Here is an 18,350-nt window from a genome sequence, read left to right on the forward strand (position 1 = left end):
ACATAAAAAACATCTCTTCAAAAATGAACAACCGCATGTTGTGTGTCCTGCGATGCCGTTTTAAGTCGGGCTTTTATTCGTGATAATGAACGGAAACATTTGTATCGATGTACAGTGCCCAATACATGCAATCGATACAATTTAAATCCTTCGCAGTATTTGGTGACGGATGATGACGGATTTTCTGGTGTGCGTACTGTACAAAAACATGAGCCACAGTTCACGGGCAACTGTGAACCGGTTGGTTGCCGCAATATATAAAGACACGTGAATGATTTAAAACTTTTTTAATGTTTCGATGACAAATTAATCTATGATTTTGATTGTTCTGAATTTATTTTATTTATTGAGTCAGATTCACAAAAACCAGAAATCATCAAATTTCCAAATTTAGGCAAACTGGGTAACTTGTACTCATTTTCGTTAATTCCTAGTTTGCATAAACAGAGTAGATTCTAATCAGTTTTTGACGTATGACGCCCTTACTCAGAAGTGACTAACCGTAAAAGTACTCAAATTAGGGTAACTCCACTTTTTTCAAAAATGGGTCATATCTAACTCACTTTAGAGTAACAAATAATGAGCGTGTGCATTAACTATTACCAAGTGGTATGCATTTGAAAATTCGAAGTTGACCACGTGGTGGCTTGAAGTCGGCCATTTATGGCTTCGAAGCACTTCCACCTTAAATGTTTCATCTATTATAGCACAGAAGTAAGTGGAATCCACTTGGTAGTAATGTGTCGATTTTTATAGTGTATGACCGCGCTTGAATCAAAGGCCGCGCTAAGTTGCCAATGTTCGATTTTTTAACCGCTCTTATTATAATATCATGAAGAATACAACATTTTGGCAGTTTCTCAACAGGTTTTGTTAAAAGTTTGTACATCCTAGTGCTCGGCAGCCAAATCATTTTTACCGAGAATTTCGGCAGACCCCCATTTAGCTCTCTCGGCAAAAAGCTGAACAACAGACAGACGTTCGAACAAGAACAACATTGATTGAAAACTCCGTGTAAATTTTTCAAAGAAAAATGCGTTCTAAATCACTTGTACACTAGCGCCGCATCGTGACCTTGCTACAATTTGTTTTTCGCTGATGTACAAGGCTAGCGTAACTGGTAGCCCGCATAAACAAATACCATACACCAATTGTTTCCCGTATAGTATCTTAACCATTTATAAAAAAGTCACATAACCATTTACATACCATATCAGCTTCAGTGTTGACCATCTAGTTTATAGTTAACTGAAAAATAACCATTTGGTGAACTAGGCGTTAGGTATGGTTACCATTCAAAAACAGCGATTTTCCCGAACATATTTTTTTCGATATTATACACGATATGGTAAACTAATAACTTATTAAACAATTTTGTTGGATAACGGCTTGTTAAGCTATAGTTCAGCCGAAATCCACTGAATAATAGCTTATTAAGCTGTAAATCAACAAAATTGTTTGTTGGGTATCCAAAATTTTGTACTAAAACTATTCTTCAAATAGTATAAATATGTTATTTTGCAGTAGTTTCAGCAGTTGTTCAGGTATCATTTCATGAATGGTATATTTATATTGATTTATATTCTGATAATCATTCGTGGAATAGTCGCGATATTGTTTTGAATATTATAAAGATTGTTAGTGGCGATTTCTTTATTTTCTGCAAAAACATGATGTTTTTGTTTTTCACCTGCGGATATCATCACTTGCCAGCCATGTAGCACATTTCTCTTTGTGAGTAGTCATATTTGTATTCTTCCAGGCTGCGAGGGGCGCTGTTTTGCATTCGTCGTGCAATGTCGACTTCAACTTCGTTGTGCTCGGAGATACTGGATAGAACAGGAGGGTTGTGTGCAAAGCCACGACCGCAAGGTTGAAGTAGAATACTTTTACAAGAAAGATAACCCGGCTGCTTGCGTCAGTCATTTTTAATAGTAAATAAACTTTGACTAATCAGATCAATAGAATTTTGCGCTTCAACAAGGATTGACCATTTTCAATAATATAGTAAGTTGCTTGTCATGGTTGGGGCTTGACAATTTTCTCAATTTTGAGATGAAATTTTTTACGGATGTCGTGCTCATGACTGAAGGAAAAGATAATTCAATACGTTCTAAGACACGGAGATTAAGTAAAATTTATAACTTTTACAAATTTAAAAATGTAAATTAACTCAAGAGAAAACATTAACGCTTTAATCATCAGGTTTTTATTTCATCCTGGAAAGGACAATTTGTTATTCAATTTAGTATCGGATAAGATACCGATTACATCTTTGCGTTATCACTGACAGTGCGAACAAAGTATTCGTTGTGATAAAGTAAACAGTGAAATGCTGATATAACACTCAAAACTAGACGACTCACGTGTTATCAAAATGAGCCAACTTTTCATTGAATGCATACACTAGTGCCCACTATCACACAGAGACTGCATTTCACTAAAGTGCCTCACTGCATCAGCCGCTATCGATGCTGAGATCCGCTGCAACTAGTGCGCTATCCATTGCTACGCCACGATGTGGCCGCTTTCCGACATCGCTGGTATCCACTGCACTGCTAGTGCTGCTGCTAAGGTAGGACAACTGCAGTTGTCTCTGTTTACAACTATTTTGAGCGGCTTCGGCTGAAACAGGCTCTTTCATAGGCCAAATAGCATGTTTAAAATTGCAAGGTATATGATTCTGTCGCTTGGGAAGCAATCATATAACGACCAATCAGAGGTCGAATTTTTCGTTTTGACAAGGCTTGACTATTTTCAATAGTACAATAGTGTGAATAATGAAATTACAGTTAGCTTCTTTTGGGAAGAATCTTAGAAGATTTTCCAAACTATTACTGCAAGAACGAAGGAAATCCATCGAATACAAACCGATTTATTAGCATTTGAAATTGGACATATTTTTCACTTTTCTCGGTTTTAGATATTCGTTTCACATCCCTATGTAGCCGAACTTCCTGAGAGAAGTATTCTACTTCAAAAAATCATTGTATAAATACTAAAGCCGAAAAATTTGTGACCAATTTGATTCCCTTCCATTATAGTTTGACAAAAACCTGCGACTACAGCGTTTGCTGGAAGATATCTCTTCGTTTTTCGATGAAGCTTCAACCGTTGAAGGTGTGGTGAACAAATAGTGCTCACTATCCTATTTGGGGATACTGAATATAATATTGTAGCTCAATAGTTTAGGTCATTCAATTTAGTACAGTAATATTTGATAAAAGATATTATCACGAACAGTTACCATACTTCATTAAGTACAGTTAAAGTCCTTACCACTTCAGCAATGGTTTTTGATTATGCGGGATAGGGCTATCTGGTAACGTAGAGTGCCTATTTATAACTAGAGTGGCGCCGTGTCATCCAAAGTAACGCTGGTAACACTGGTAACACTGAACATCCTTTCTCTTTTCCCCACACGTGTTTAATAGGTTGTTTGCTCAATTGGCATGACACTGACAGATAATTTTTATTCCAATTTTGACAGTGTCGCCACTCTATATATTTACAGGCACTCTATGGTAACATATTGCTTCACTGAAAAAACTGGGCACGCTCCATCCAAGTGTTTCATCAATTGGATATGAAAATGACTCTGCATTGTTATTTGTAGAATTTTTTCATCGAATTCAATCATTTTTCACTTTTGTTTCAAGTTGTCGCACTCATCAACTTACATCCATGAGCCGTACTCCACTTACGTATGATTCCAACATCCCTTTCAGGTGAATTGCACTTGAATCTGCCCCACTGTTTCATCACAGTGATTATCATGTGCGAAACACTTTCATTTACGTATGATTTCAACATCCCTTTCAAGTGAATTGCACTTGAATCTGCCCCACTGTTTCATTACAGTGATTATCATGTGTGAAACACTTTCAGTTGATTTGTTTTGTTTTTATATGTCAAATGATGTGCCGTTTGGGCTGAAAAGTAGAAAAATGGCGACAGATGAAAAGTCAACGAGTGTCATATACGGCTCAGGAGTTTGAGGATTTTCCAGACTACATCTGTAAATTTTTGGAAGGTAAGTGATTTATGTCACGTAAAAGAATCGAATTCTAACCTTATTTCGTCCTTCCAGCACAAGATCAAAGAGATTTTGATGAAAACATCTTTACGCTAGAGGCAAGTATTTGTTTACTAAAACATCAATTATTTAAATTAAACTAATTTAAATCTTTGTTTGCTTTACAGGCTTCTCCAACAGAAAAGGATAGTTTATATTTAGTGATGGATTTTTTATAGTGAAATTTTAATTTTATAAATAAAAAATATTATATGCAATCATATCCATGTAAAACTATTTTCATTTTAAAATCGAATAAAAATCATTCGAAGCTCGGTAAACATTCATTTGAGATTTAAAATCCAAACACTTTATGTCTATATGTCATAACACCAGAATTGAAAGTGTTTTCCTTTTGAAAATAAGGTGTTAATAATTCTTAAGTGTTTCGCATATGAGTTCTATATGTTTTGACCAGTAGGGCGAATTGAAGTGCAAAACACTTTATAATGTCGTGTCGATTTCTTTCAGTGTAGTACTTGTTTTCAAATTCTCGCTGAACATGTGAAAAGGGCCCAAGTGCCATATGTAAACAAGCCACAATTTCACGTTTTTCAATGAATACAAGCTTAATCTACTCGTACAAATAAGATTGTTTGAATAAGAGTAAATTCTTTTATCAATAAATCTTATTGGTAAGAGCAGATTTCGCTTGTATTGATAAAAAAAAAACGAGAAAATTTGGCTTGTTTACATATGGCACATGGGCCTTTTTCACATGTTTGGCGAGAATAATAAGCTTGATCCACAGACTAACAGACGTAACACTGGAACTTAACTCCATCGTCACAAAAAACGATCGTTTCGAATTCCCAATCGAAAAACAGTCGCCACGCGATAACGCCGAAGAAATAACATTATAGTAATTTTTTACACCGAACAATTAAGAAATAAAGGCTCTAAAGCCTGTAGTACACTCTTTGACCGAGCGTCAAATATTTGTCACTTTTTGACAGATAAAAATTTGGTCAAAGATAATTATTTGTCACTCTCCAATTTTAACATGGGGCAAACACGGGCAAACAACAACCATGATGTCAAATAAATTTGACCATTATGTCAGAAGGTCAAATATTTGACCATTAGACAAAGAGTGTACTACAGGCTTAATACACTCCTTTAACTAAGCGTCAAATGTTTGTCACATTTTTCAAATAAATTGGTCAAAGTTAATTGTTTGTCACTCTTAATCTCTACATGGGGCAAACACGGGCAAATAACAACCACGATGTCAAATAAATTTGACCACTATGTCAGAAGGTCAAATGTTTGACCATTGGACAAAGAGTGTAATACAGGCTTAAGGCTTTCTTCAGTTACCTACGTGCTTGCTTATATTGGCAGCATACTCATTCTTTTTGATAAATTTGACAAAATGCAAATGAGATTCGTTGACATATTTTTTTTGAGTTTTCAGTGGTATGGTTTGACAAATTTTGACTAAATAGTTGCCCTAGACAGTTTCTAGTTTTTTAACAATTCGTGTGAATTTTGTGGCCCCTAGCGTATGCTCAAGTGCATCAGTGTGTCGTATAGTAATTGCTCGCCGGGTTCGTCGCTACAACGTTATGTTTATGGCAAAACTCATTGAAGTCTCTGAAAAAGTTATCTGTTCTAGGGGCACCAAAATTCATAAGAATGGTTGAAAAGCTATATTCTTTCTGTTTTTCCAGCTTGAGCTCTAAGGCCAAACCTGTTTACCAATGTAATCTAGAAATAAAATAAACAAAGTTTCGCTTCTGATAGCAGTTGTACGAGTTGTGGGTAATTCTTCCCAAAGGGCTCGTTTTGCTGTAGTGATTATTGAAATAATTGCATTCAAGAGCGCTGTTTATCCTTTGCATCAATTCCTCGCGGTTTTCCTTAATAGTTTTTTATTCGTTCTACTGAATTACCTCCTTGCACAGAAGTTTTGCTATTTTTTCTGTAAACGTTGGAACACACTGTTCAATGCAGTTCTATTATCTTCAAAACTAATTTATTATGTGTAAAGGCAAACCAATTCTTTCTGAAAACTAGTTTCCTAATGTTCTTCCGGTTTTGACAAGACTAGCTTTTATTAATGGTGTATCAAACAATATCGCACGCTTAGCCTTGGGGCTAATAGCGGTCTCGATCAACTAGATTAGTTGAGAGAATTCGTTATCGATATTGTTTTTGGCACATTTTGCATGTGTAGGATAAGTACAACGATACACCGTGCCCCAGTGCTGAGTCGAGAAAATTTCCAGCTCGAAAGATCCTCGACTCGATCGGGAATCGAACCCGATGTCACAACCGTGTGGGAGAGCTAACCGACTGACATCGCTAACCACAGAGCCACGGGGACCACAATGGTGTATCATGAAACTTATAACGGTGACTTGAAAAAGCCCAATGATTTCATGGTAACACGGCTCATACTAGTTAATTGGCTGCATTTTCAACTTACAAATTGATTTTAAATTTAAGTAAATCAATAATTTTGCCAGCCTTTTATAAAGATAGTCTTTAAGTGTTATAAATACTTTAAAGCCACTTGCGCAATTCACCGGTCAAAATAAAATGACTATGGGATTGACATGCGAAACTAGTGCGACATTCGTACGAAAAGATCGAATCGAACATATTCAAAATTAGTTTTCTCTTTTCTGATTGAACAAAATAAAAAGCGATATTCTTGTGATTGTCAAAATGAAATGTTCGTAGGGAAGTATTGTTCCTTTATACTTTTATTTTCGACGATCACCTTACTCGCCAGTATATTTCTCACATTTATTTGGATGATAAGACTTTCTCTGCGATCACTGAAGTGTCTATAGTCACTATAATTGACTGCGAGACTCGTTAAATTGCTATTAACTAGGTAAGGCGGTTGTGACAATAGGCGTCTCAATTTTTTCGGGTGGTTTCTAACACGGTTTAATAGAAAGTTACTATAAATGAGCTTGGCCTATAATGTCATACACTATTCAAAGCATTAGTAACAAGAAAAATCACAGGAGGGTTGTGTGCAAAGCCACGACCGCAAGGTTGAAGTAGAATACTTTTACACAGCTCTACTTACGGCTGTACATTAACCTACGGCCGGGCGAATCGGTTCCGGCCGCTTTTCGCGTTTAGCCTGGCAGAGGCCTTATGCGCACGGTCAACACAATAGAAAGGTGTTTTCACATTGAAAATTAAACACGGCTTTACTGGAGTAAGTGTTGGCAAATGCATCTACCGCTAATACCGCCGCAATCGTACGAAAGCGCGTCGTTTCATGTGGGGAATAATATCAACAACGAAAAATGACGCGCGTCTAAAGCCTGTATTACACTCTTTGACCAAGCGTCAAATATTTGTCACTTTTTGACAGATAAAAATTTGGTCAAAGATAATTGTTTGTCACTCGCCAATTTTAACATGAGGCAAACACGGGCAAACAACAACCATGATGTCAAATAAATTTGACCAGAAGGTCAAATATTTGACCATTAGACAAAAAGTGTACTACAGGCTTAAGCACACCCGAACTGTTTCGCCGTGCCGCTTCCATTTACTTGCTTATAACATCCGCCTCATGGAAGTACCGACTTTACCTACCGCTGAGGCTGTTACCATACTGCTACTGGTACCCAAAACTATTAATTCTTCAAATTAAGTGTTTTATTTGTCCTCAAAAGAACAATTGTTTAATTCCATATCGGATATAATGCAATCGCATCTCTGTAATATTACCGACAGTCATATTCTTCTGAACATAATGATCCAACTTTTCCATTAGAGGAAGTGCCGGCTGATGTACGGCAAAAATCTCGCCCGATCGCTCGCGTTGGCGTTCGTTCTCAGGCAGAGGCCTGAGACGTGGTGACCAACCACAGGGCAAGTGCTTTGTTTAATTTGAAGGCAGCCACAGGCGCGACCCGCTGCTATATTCTGTTACTGCTATGTGCTGATATCTGCTGCTACTGCTGTCAACGTTGTGGAGGTCTATCCAGCTCACCTTCCGACTAATGAATGTAGCTAGTTTTCCCAGAAACACTTTTCTATAGCCGAAGGGTGCTACGTAATAGGCCACGCCTTTCAGTTCAGTTGTACCATTCCCTAATGTTATTCAGACAAATTATTCCACAATTCGCAAATGATTTTTGTATCCAGTGAAAAAACACCGATGGCGCTCTCATACACGCAACGGTTTTAACCCGTATCTTATTGCGGTTTGTAACATCAAGCGATTTCGTTTGCTCGCTGTTGCGTGTTGCATCATGTTGCAACTTGGCAGCTGGGAGACGACGAAATTCTGTTTATGCTGATTGATTGAATCGACTTCATATTAGCTCTGCATTAGCTAACAGGGCAGTTTATTATTCAAAGTCGGTTATGCTGATCGCAGCCTTTGCGCTGCCCCTACAGTGAGGGGTTTACTTAATAAAGTAAAAATTTGACAACTACAAGAGAATTTGATTGCATCCCGCACAGAATGTCTGCTTGTGTTGATGCCAGAAAATTATTAACCTTCAATTATTTCTTCATTTGCCTTGAAAAAGGCATTTTGCGGTTCAAAATCGGTTGCTGATCACAACCATTGAGCTGCCTCAACAGTGGGGGAATTAACTGCTCCTGAGACGTGGTGACCAACCACAGGGCTAGTGCTGCTGCTAAGGAAGAACGACTGCTGTTGTCGCTGTCTAGAACTATTATGAGCGGCTCCGGCTGAAACAAGCTCTTATATAGGCCAAATAGCATGTTTTCAATTGCAAGGTATATGATTCTGTCGACCGTGCTTGGGAAGCAATCATATAACGACCAATCAGAGGTCGAATTTTTCGTTTTGACAAGGCTTGACTATTTTCAATAGTACAATAGTGCGAATAACAAAATTACAATTATCTTCATTTGGGAAGAATCTTAGAAGATTATCCAATCTATTGCTACAAGAACGAAGGAAAACCATCGAATACTAACCGATTTATTAGCATTTGAAATTGGACATATTTTTCACTTTTTTTGGTTTTAGATTTTCATTTCACATCCCTTATAGCCGAACTTCCTGAGAGAAGTATTCTACTTCAAAAATACGCACAATGTCAAATGATTTCGATCCTTTTAATTCGAGTTTTAATTTCGTTTTTCAACTATTATTTCAATAAATGCAAAAGTATTTCTCTCGTCATTAAAACCAAGCGTTGTTGCGATTATACAGAAGAATTTTATCTTTATTACCTTCAAACTATTCCAAAGTTTATTTTCGTTGAAGTTATAACTATTTTTTATTTTATTTTCGAATTTCAAAATAGATGTATCTACTACTATGTTCACTGTAACACAATTGCGGCTGTCTTATCTTGGTCGAAGAGTTGAACGAGGGAAGTTAATTAACAATTTTGTTATTTTTCTTTCTCCTCGAGAAATACTTTTCGGTTTGCTAGATTCAGTGTTGTTTTTCAAGTCCGATGCACACAAATTTGGTCGAAAGCAAGAAACAGCTGTTTTGAGATTCCGTTGGTAAAAAATACTTCGATTTGGTTGTCTTGAACAATCTTCTACGTTTAACCACTGACGCGAATCGATAGGCACATTACAATCTCTTTAACGTTTTTGTTGCTCTTGAGAAAAAATCACTTTTCAACACAATTTCGAAAGCTTCCAGGCCTTCGTAAACTGAGCGTAGGGTTGAATTACGCTAAGTAGATTAAAGTAGAATTTTCTTAAAAAGCATACTGAAGAGAAAACCGACATTTTTGCGCATCTTCGTTAATATATTTAAAAGCACTGACAACAGACCTATAACAGAATTGGAAAACTGCACAACAAAACAACCACGTATTCAGTTATCGTACGACGTGAAGCGACAAAGTGGAATTTTTAGCAGCAACGGTCATCGCTAATTTAGCGCCTAGTTCCTTGTTCAGCTCGTGCCAAATACACTTGCCGATGAGAGACACGCTCTCGATCGATGGTCGACAAACTACGAGCAGAGTGACGCAGATTCCGTCGGTTGGATTTGGCTGAGAATTGGTAGTGTGGTGCTCAACGCTCAGAACACCATGAGGTCTGTGTTGGGGCAAATCGGCACCGAAAAGCTCAATCATGAATTTCTTCAACGTCGAGTGGATACTACGACCGGGATGAATTTCGACGGTCGGGAAGTGGTAGGCGGTTTTTTCGCTGAGCAGCACGAAGATTTGGTTGGTTGATTTATTTTTGATGGCTACCACTATCCGCAGATAGTTTTTGTAATGTGCTTTGTTCGCTGGAAGAATGTTTCTGTGCCAGTTTGGGTCTTTGAGGTTGCGTCGCTTGTGGTTGCGGGCAAGATCTATAATCGGTAGAATGTCGTTCGCTCTCAGACTCAATTCATTCAAATCCTCAACCCATTTAGCCTGTATTGATTCTTGGTCGGCTTGGGGAGGGGTTTTTAGGTCACCACCGACAACATTGCCGGTTAAAACGAATCGAAACCAGGTACCACCAGCTGATTCTACAGCTAGCAGTGTTGTAATATCTACTTTTAATCCCGTCTCTTCGAGAATTTCTCGCGCTCCTGCCTCTACAATAGTTTCTCCAGCTTCCATCCGACCAGCAGGAAGATACCACTTCCCTGCGCATGATTCCTTTGCTTCTTGCATCATCAATACTTCGTTTCTGTCGTTAACAATTACACAGGCTACTACATAGGTCACTGATTTGCCGATAATTGGAATATAGTCTGAAGATGCCAGCGGCTTAACTCCTTGCGCTTCTGTGGCCGCGTTCTGCTCCTCTAAGGAAAAATCGCACAATTCACTCGTGAGCTCGTCCAGCGCCTGACCGTCCAAAACACGAAGTAGATTTGTCTCCATTTTTGATAGACTCTAATACAATACCACAAAAAATAAACACAATCTTCACTGCCAACTACACAACTGATTCGATAGCAGCTAGTGCTATACCTCGCGTGCTTGAAATTCCAATCATGCAAAGTTCGACGATCGCGTTTTTGATCACTCCAATTGTCGACGGCACCACCAATAATCGTGCCTCCTTGAAATACAAAACGAAACTAAAGCGCAACTTGCTTACTTCACGGAGCTGTGGTTTTTGGCTGGAGCCCGCGAGGTACCGCAGGTGGAAAACAAGTTAAGGGTCTCTTCTTCAGGTGCTTTGCTCTCCTCTCTTTTGCTTGAACACTCGGGCGCGGTTGTTTCGATGGAGAATACTACGCCAAACGTCTCGGTCGTACGTTTGTCTATTTTCTTTACGCTAGTGTTTTAACCTATTTTTTTTTCAGGCTCCAGCTAGTCGATAATTTGAAAAGCCCGCCCGCTTAGGCTGTGATCAAATTCGAGATTGTTGTTAGTGTCTTGCCACGTTTATAGTATGCGAGATTCATTCACCTTCTCCTTTGCTTCGCTTTTCGTCACATTCTTTCGCTCTCTTGCGTGCTTGAATTCGTGCCAACTTGGTTAACAAAATTCAGCGATTATGAACAATTTTCGTGTCGCATGATTTCATGATTTCGAACTTGGCATTATTATTGCAAAAACTGCGATGTTGGCGGGTGCAACGGCCGTTGTAGCACTAACGGTATCCTCTATGTTCCCCACGATGGTCAAGACGAATGTTGATGCTCTGTTTTCAGCAAAATAAAAGAGAAACGGAAATAGGAAATAAAACTAATTACTCGGAAGTTCCACACATTTTATGCTGCTGTGAGTCGAATCTTTGTGGCACAGATGAACGACAGCGCCTAGACTCGAGAGAAAGTGGAGTAAGCCAATCGGGAGCGAAAAGTTTCAAAAGCCTACCGAATAACTCTATGAATCATACCGATAGAATACTTTTAATGGAAATGAATGTCTTTTTTTATTTCCCATTTAATCCATCTGTGTTTAGGTTAAATAAATCACTTTGATACTTCATAATGTAAAATTGGAGAAAATCAATGAAAACTGAGGCAAATAGTTATTGTCGGTTGAAAACAGGTTTCAAAGCAATGTTGCGTCAAGCTATGCTTGAGTGTGATAATATCGAGAGCTCTAAGATAATCATGACATAACACATAATCTAAATATTAAGCAGCTACAGAATTGTCGATACCGTGCCATGATGATGTTAAAGTGATCGTCAGGAAACATGCAATTTTTGTACTTGTATTATCCAAAAATAAAAAAAAATGTAGATATAAGCTTCTATAAACCAATTTCTTACCACTTAAGATGCATAGTCAACACTGATTCGCCACTACGCGAAGTATACGAGAAGAGCTGTGCCGTGGTGGCGAGAGAAACCTGTTCCCGTTTTGTTCATTCAGATTCAAAACAAACACACAGCGAATAAAAAAATCACCTTGAGATTCCACTCACGATTCCTGTGTTGCTGTTGCTCTACGCTAATGAAGCTTAGACAGAGTGATGTGAATTTCGCTTTGAACATTTCCCTGGTGACAGAGTAGACATTTTGGAAAATTTGAATCTTAGTTTAGTAGCTACGTTCTCTTTAATTTTTTTTTTCATGAACTTTCCCTATTGCTTGATTTTTGACGAATTGCGAAAACAATTACCTAGTTCATGTTTAAAATTTCAATAGAAGAATAAAGGTATAACAGCATAGAAAGGATTAAAATCACTATGATAGGATTACGAAGCTATGATAATTTCTTGTGAAAAGTAATATTAGACTAATACTGTGTCTAGTATCTCTGAAGCTTCTGAAAACAATTAACCGTAGCAGATTTGATTCAAGGAATTTATTGGAATTGAGCTCCGTGGTTAAATAATAGACCAGACATAATGTTTAGATAACTTCATAAAATAAGTATTTACGTTCATTCACTTACCAGACTTTGTAATAGTCTCTGCCATATGCTTTAATACGCAATCCATAGATGAAGCAGGATCCTTTCAACAGGCTTTCAACTCAAGACAGATAAACTTAATCTGATCGGAAACAGGAAAATAATAATACAACTATCGATGATCAAGTAATCAGCAAAACAAACCTCTAGAGTAATGTCAAATCAGAGATTGGCACAACCGGGAAAATTTGAGTTGTGAAGGGAGGCCAGTTAATAAGCTTTTCTGTTTTCGTTCTGAGCGTTCTGAGTGTATTGAAATTTGTAATAATGTCTAACAAAATAGATTTTACCTATCTATAGATATAGACTGAATTCATTTACAAACAAGTTGACCATTTTCACACTCAAAACTGTTTCAAATACCCCGTTTCTACTACTGGCATCTTCGCTCGGTTACACAGAAAAATAAAAATACCCAAATATGCGTAATTTTGACGCAAAACAGCCCTTCTGTGCGGGAAGGTACTTTTAGGTAAAAGTGATTTACCGACTTTCAAGTACCTGCACGGAAGTCATCGTTTAGGTAAAATCGGATACCTTGAATCAACAATATCAATATCAAAAACTCCATACAATTTTTTACCCAAAATTAAGTATTCGCATTTTATTAAGCTGTTGCGTTGTTTTCACCAATTTTTATGCGTATTATTTACCTAAACCAGTGAAAACACTCAGGTTTACGTAAATTTACGTTGCATTCACGTGTTTACTTGGTAATATCACTTTGTGTGTAAAAAAGAGGGTTCAAAGAACATACACTGAAAAAACTGGGCACGCTCCATCCAAGTGTTCCATCAATTGGATATGAAAATGACTCTGCATTGTTATTTGTAGAATTTTTTCAACGAATTCAATCATTTTTCACTTTCGTTTCAAGTTGTCGCACACATCAACTTACATCCATGAGCCGTACTCCACTTACGTATGATTCCAACATCCCTTTCAGGTGAATTGCACTTGAATCTGCCCCACTGTTTCATCACAGTGATTATCATGTGCGAAACACTTTCATTTACGTACACGCAGAGAAAATAACTATTGAGTTCCATAAGAACCCCTTATGATTTTGCGCCACAAGGATTCCTTATAAAAGTCATAAGTTTGGCTTATGAATCGGAGGGAAAATTTTGTTCTCGACTGCTAACGATTTTCATAAGTCATACTTATAAAATTTATTGGTCGTTGGTATGCATGTTAAAAGAACAAACATATCAAAATCATAGCTTTTCAATGTGAATTTCATAAACAGATTAATAAGAATATCATCAGTTTACTGTTATAAAGCTTATAATTGATGCCATGAAATTCATATTACTAGGGTATGTTAACATGTTTTGTTAAAAAAACTTTTCTACACTAGTTCTTACTTATTCTTTACTCGCATATATTACAAATATATAGTTAACAGTACAAGTAAATGGAGATTAAAATTCTGGAAACAAGTTCGCCTTTGATTCCTCTTGCCGAATGTCGTCAGCGTTGTCCATTTTAACGATCACAAAATTTAATAGTTGCTAGAATAAACATAGATGACTTTATGTATACCATATACCTATAGTATTTGAAAAGAGGTACTTACAGTTTTTTGCTCCAATTTTCACCAGCTGTGCAAATTTCAGCTTAGCTTTATCTAAAAACTTCTAACACTTGTCTGACGGTGCACAAATCAACAATTCTGGTCTGCCATTTTGCAGATTTTATAAGATATGACCATGGAATTTTCACAATTTTGCCGTTTATGAAAACCATAAGTTACGCGTATGGGATGCACATAACGTTCATATGAAAATCCTTATGTATGCTTATGAAATTTATAAGCTTGATATGCAATGCATAAGTGTCTAATGAAATCAAAATTATGCATGTTCATAAGTTATAACTTATGAAATTCTTAAGTGCTTTTCTCTCAGTGTATGATTTCAACATCCCTTTCAAGTGAATTGCACTTGAATCTGCCCCACTGTTTCATTACAGTGATTATCATGTGTGAAACACTTTCAGTTGATTTGTTTTGTTTTTATATGTCAAATGATGTGCCGTTTGGGCTAAAAAGTAGAAAAATGGCGACAGATGAAAAGTCAACGAGTGTCATATACGGCTCATAAGTTTGAGGATTTTCTAGACTACATCTGTAAATGTTTGGAAGGTAAGTGATTTATGTCACGTAAAAGAATCGAATTCTAATCTTATTTCGTCCTTCCAGCACAAGATCACAGAGATTTTGATAAAAACATCTTTACGCTAGAGGCAAGTATTCGTTTACTAAAACATCAATTATTTAAATTAAACTAATTTAAATCTTTGTTTGCTTTACAGGCTTCTCCAACAGAAAAGGATAGTTTATATTTAGTGATGGATTTTTTATAGTGAAATTTTAATTTTATAAATAAAAAATATTATATGCAATCATATCCACGTAAAACTGTTTTCATTTTAAAATCGAATAAAAATCATTCGAAGCTCGGTAAACATTCATTTGAGATTTAAAATCCAAACACTTTATGTCTATATGTCATAACACCAGAATTGAAGGTGTTTTCCTTTTGAAAATAAGGTGTTGCACGATGAATAACTCTAAAGTGTTTCGCATATGAGTTCTATATGTTTTGACCAGTAGGGCGAATTGAAGTGAAAACACTTTATAATGTCGTGTCGATTTCTTTCAGTGTAGGAAGAGAGGTTTTACATTATTCCATTGTGTAAGTAAAGTACACATGGTCGGCGTGCGACCTAATCGAACCAAGTGCCATTTTTTTTTGAAAATTGAGTTTTTAACACAAGTGGATGCGAAAATTAATTAATAATCTATCTTAATAATCTTAATATCTTAATAATCTTATCTTATGAACAAATGAAATCATTCGAACAGTTCATAATAACATTATAACAAAAATTTCCTGCAGTAGCTTGCAGACAACGTACGGGGTGGTAAAACTTTCAACGCCGATTACTCAAAATAATGTTTTTGGCGCTTGGTTCGGTCTGGTCGCACGCCGACCACATGTTATGCATCTACATTTTGTGTGTAATTTTTTCTTTTATTTCTTCAACGCCTTCACCGGAAATATCCAGCGTCGTGATCTTGCTTTTCCAGGCATGAAGCAGAGTGGGAAGGTCTATTTTTTGTATAAAATAGCAGTTACCAAATACATTCATTATTTGCCACAGCAGTAAGGCAGAAGAGCAAAGTGTATTTTTTTTGACATAGTTTTATTGATATAAAATTAGGATATCTTTTTAAAGCAGAAAGAAAACAAACAATCGGCGCTCTCCTGTGAAAGAATTAGCCCAGCTGTTAGTTCATCCAACTAACGATAATGATTCGCTAGTTAGGTGGCAGTCATGTACCAACTAATGAATTCCCGCTGTACAGTCGAAATTCGCTGGCTGGGTTACTAATCCGACCCAACTAGCGTATTCGATTCGCTAGTTGGGTCGACTGACAGAAAACTGAAATTTCACAAAGGGTAAGCGAATGTTTGTTTCGATTATGTAAAAGCAATATAACGTGAAAAAATAAAGAAGTAAACCAATTGAGTTGTTTAGCTATATCAGTTGTTTATGTCATATGAAAGAGCAGCATTATCTAAGCAAAACGTGATTTTCAGACGTTGCCCCATAGTATTCCGTACCTCATCCAATCCAACTGCTCGACAAATAATGAACAAAATGAATTTTCTTTTTTTTCGGCTTAATCGAGCCCCAAAGAAAATCCCATAAGGAACTGTCAAAAAGTTATTTATACACGCTCATTATGGATAACCCAAAACTGAGTCAAAACCTAATCAGTTTCGCTAAAACCGTATGTACTCAAACTTGAGTAGAAGTTGTTCTACTCATTTTTGAGTACCACCGAATGTTATAAAAATTGAGTAAATATTACCCATATTATACCTGATGCGCGATCCGTAAAAGTTACTCATTTTCGACTCAAAAATGAGTACTTTAAGGTTCAATGAGGGAATTTCGGAAAAATTATCATTATTAACTCGATGTTATTATATTTTGCATTTTAAATGAATTTTATTTCAAAAAAGGCTTATTTCAAGAAATTTACCTTTGTTCGCCGGGACACGGGAGATATTTGAATTTATTCGCCGTATATCCAACCAACGAGTCCTGGTGAAAAAGAAAAATTGGCATTAGTTGCAGTCAATTATTTTAAATTTACTGAAAATTGGGTAACTGGTGCTTACGTGTTGGTTTTGTTATTTTTTTTTTGCAATTAAAAGCAAACAGCAAACCAAGCAAACCGTCTGAAAAAAGGAGCAAATAGAAATGTTTGAAATTAGTTGTTATCGGTAGGTAATGAATTACCTACCGATAACAACTAATTTCAAACATTTCAAATATGAATTACCTACCGATAACAACTAATTTCAAACATTTCTATTTGCTCCTTTTTTCAGACGGTTTGCTTGGTTTGCTGTTTGCTTTTAATTGCAAAAAAAAAATAACAAAACCAACACGTAAACACCAGTTACCCAATCTTCAGTAAATTTGCCGCCATGATCAATTTAATTCTACTCATTTTTTGACTTTAAATTTTAAATTTTAGTGCAACGTAAGAACTCGCGAATAAATATTAAACGGGACACAAACACTTATGGTTCTTACAATGTAAAAATTACCTTTTTTACCGACCGGTTTCGGGTAAGCTGTTACCCATCTACGGGGCGATGTCCAACCACAGAGTTGGAGTTGGACATCGCCCCGTAGATGGGTAACGGCTTACCCGAAACCGGTCGGTAAAAAAGGTAATTTTTACATTGTAAGAACCATAAGTGTTTGTGTCCCGTTTAATATTCATTTTTTGACGTCTTCGAACAACTGAAAAGAATGATTAAAATTCAACTCAGCCGCTGAGTAGCCCAGAGTGAGCGTGTACAAAATCAATGCAGCATTTTCGAGTAAGAACGAGACAAATGCAGGGCTGCGCAGGTACACTGCCTACAAAAACAACTCTAACAGTGATTTTATTCAGAGTGCGAGTAGCTTATTTTTTACCAACTTTTTTGGAAGATTTCTTCCTGAGTGTTACGTATGTCTTATGTATGTGGTTCGCCCCTATACCAACTATCATTGTAGCGATTTGGAGCAATTTTTATTCTTCATTTAAAAATCGAAGTACAATTATATAAAAAAATTTAAAATCACGTTTTACACAGAAAATTACACTCTTTTAGATGATATATAAAAATCAGAAATCCGTGAATAGCTAAACAACCCATTTGAAACATAAGTTTCGAAAAGGTATTTTATATTTGAAAACCATGATAATTTGGCGATATTATTGCCAGCGTTCTGCATTTTTTTTTGCCAATAAGGTTCCAAGCGAAAACACATTGACAAGAAAAATAAAAATCATCGAAAAAGGAAAATATGCTTGTGCTAGCTCACGGGAACCAGTACAGTCAAAACTCACTGGTCGGACCACCACACGACCCAACTAGCGGGTCGACTGATAGATGACTG

The 18,350-nt window shown here is 36.7% G+C and overlaps 1 protein-coding gene across 2 annotated transcripts; it reads right to left on the reverse strand.

Annotated features, from left to right (window-relative positions):
• Positions 1–9,225: 9,225 nt before the first annotated feature.
• LOC129731552 (8-oxo-dGDP phosphatase NUDT18) lies at positions 9,226–13,026 on the reverse strand. Of its 2 annotated transcripts, XM_055691639.1 has the most exons (3): positions 12,858–13,026; positions 12,230–12,458; positions 9,226–11,650 (listed from the first exon to the last, which is right to left on the reverse strand). In XM_055691639.1, exon 3 carries the CDS (start codon positions 10,879–10,881, stop codon positions 9,871–9,873), a length of 1,011 nt encoding a protein of 336 aa, XP_055547614.1. In that variant the 5' UTR covers positions 10,882–11,650; positions 12,230–12,458; positions 12,858–13,026; the 3' UTR covers positions 9,226–9,870. The 2 variants fall into 2 exon arrangements, with proteins under 2 accessions (XP_055547614.1, XP_055547615.1); XM_055691640.1 differs by lacking the exon at positions 12,230–12,458.
• Between the last annotated feature and the right edge of the window lie 5,324 nt (positions 13,027–18,350).

Source organism: Wyeomyia smithii, chromosome 3 (genome assembly GCF_029784165.1).
Source record: "Wyeomyia smithii strain HCP4-BCI-WySm-NY-G18 chromosome 3, ASM2978416v1, whole genome shotgun sequence".
Taxonomy (NCBI): domain Eukaryota; kingdom Metazoa; phylum Arthropoda; class Insecta; order Diptera; family Culicidae; genus Wyeomyia; species Wyeomyia smithii.

Coding starts and splice junctions, on each gene's coding strand:
- LOC129731552 (XM_055691640.1), bottom strand. CDS start 10,881: ATGGAGACAAATCTACTTCGTGTTTTGGACGGTCAGGCGCTGGACGAG.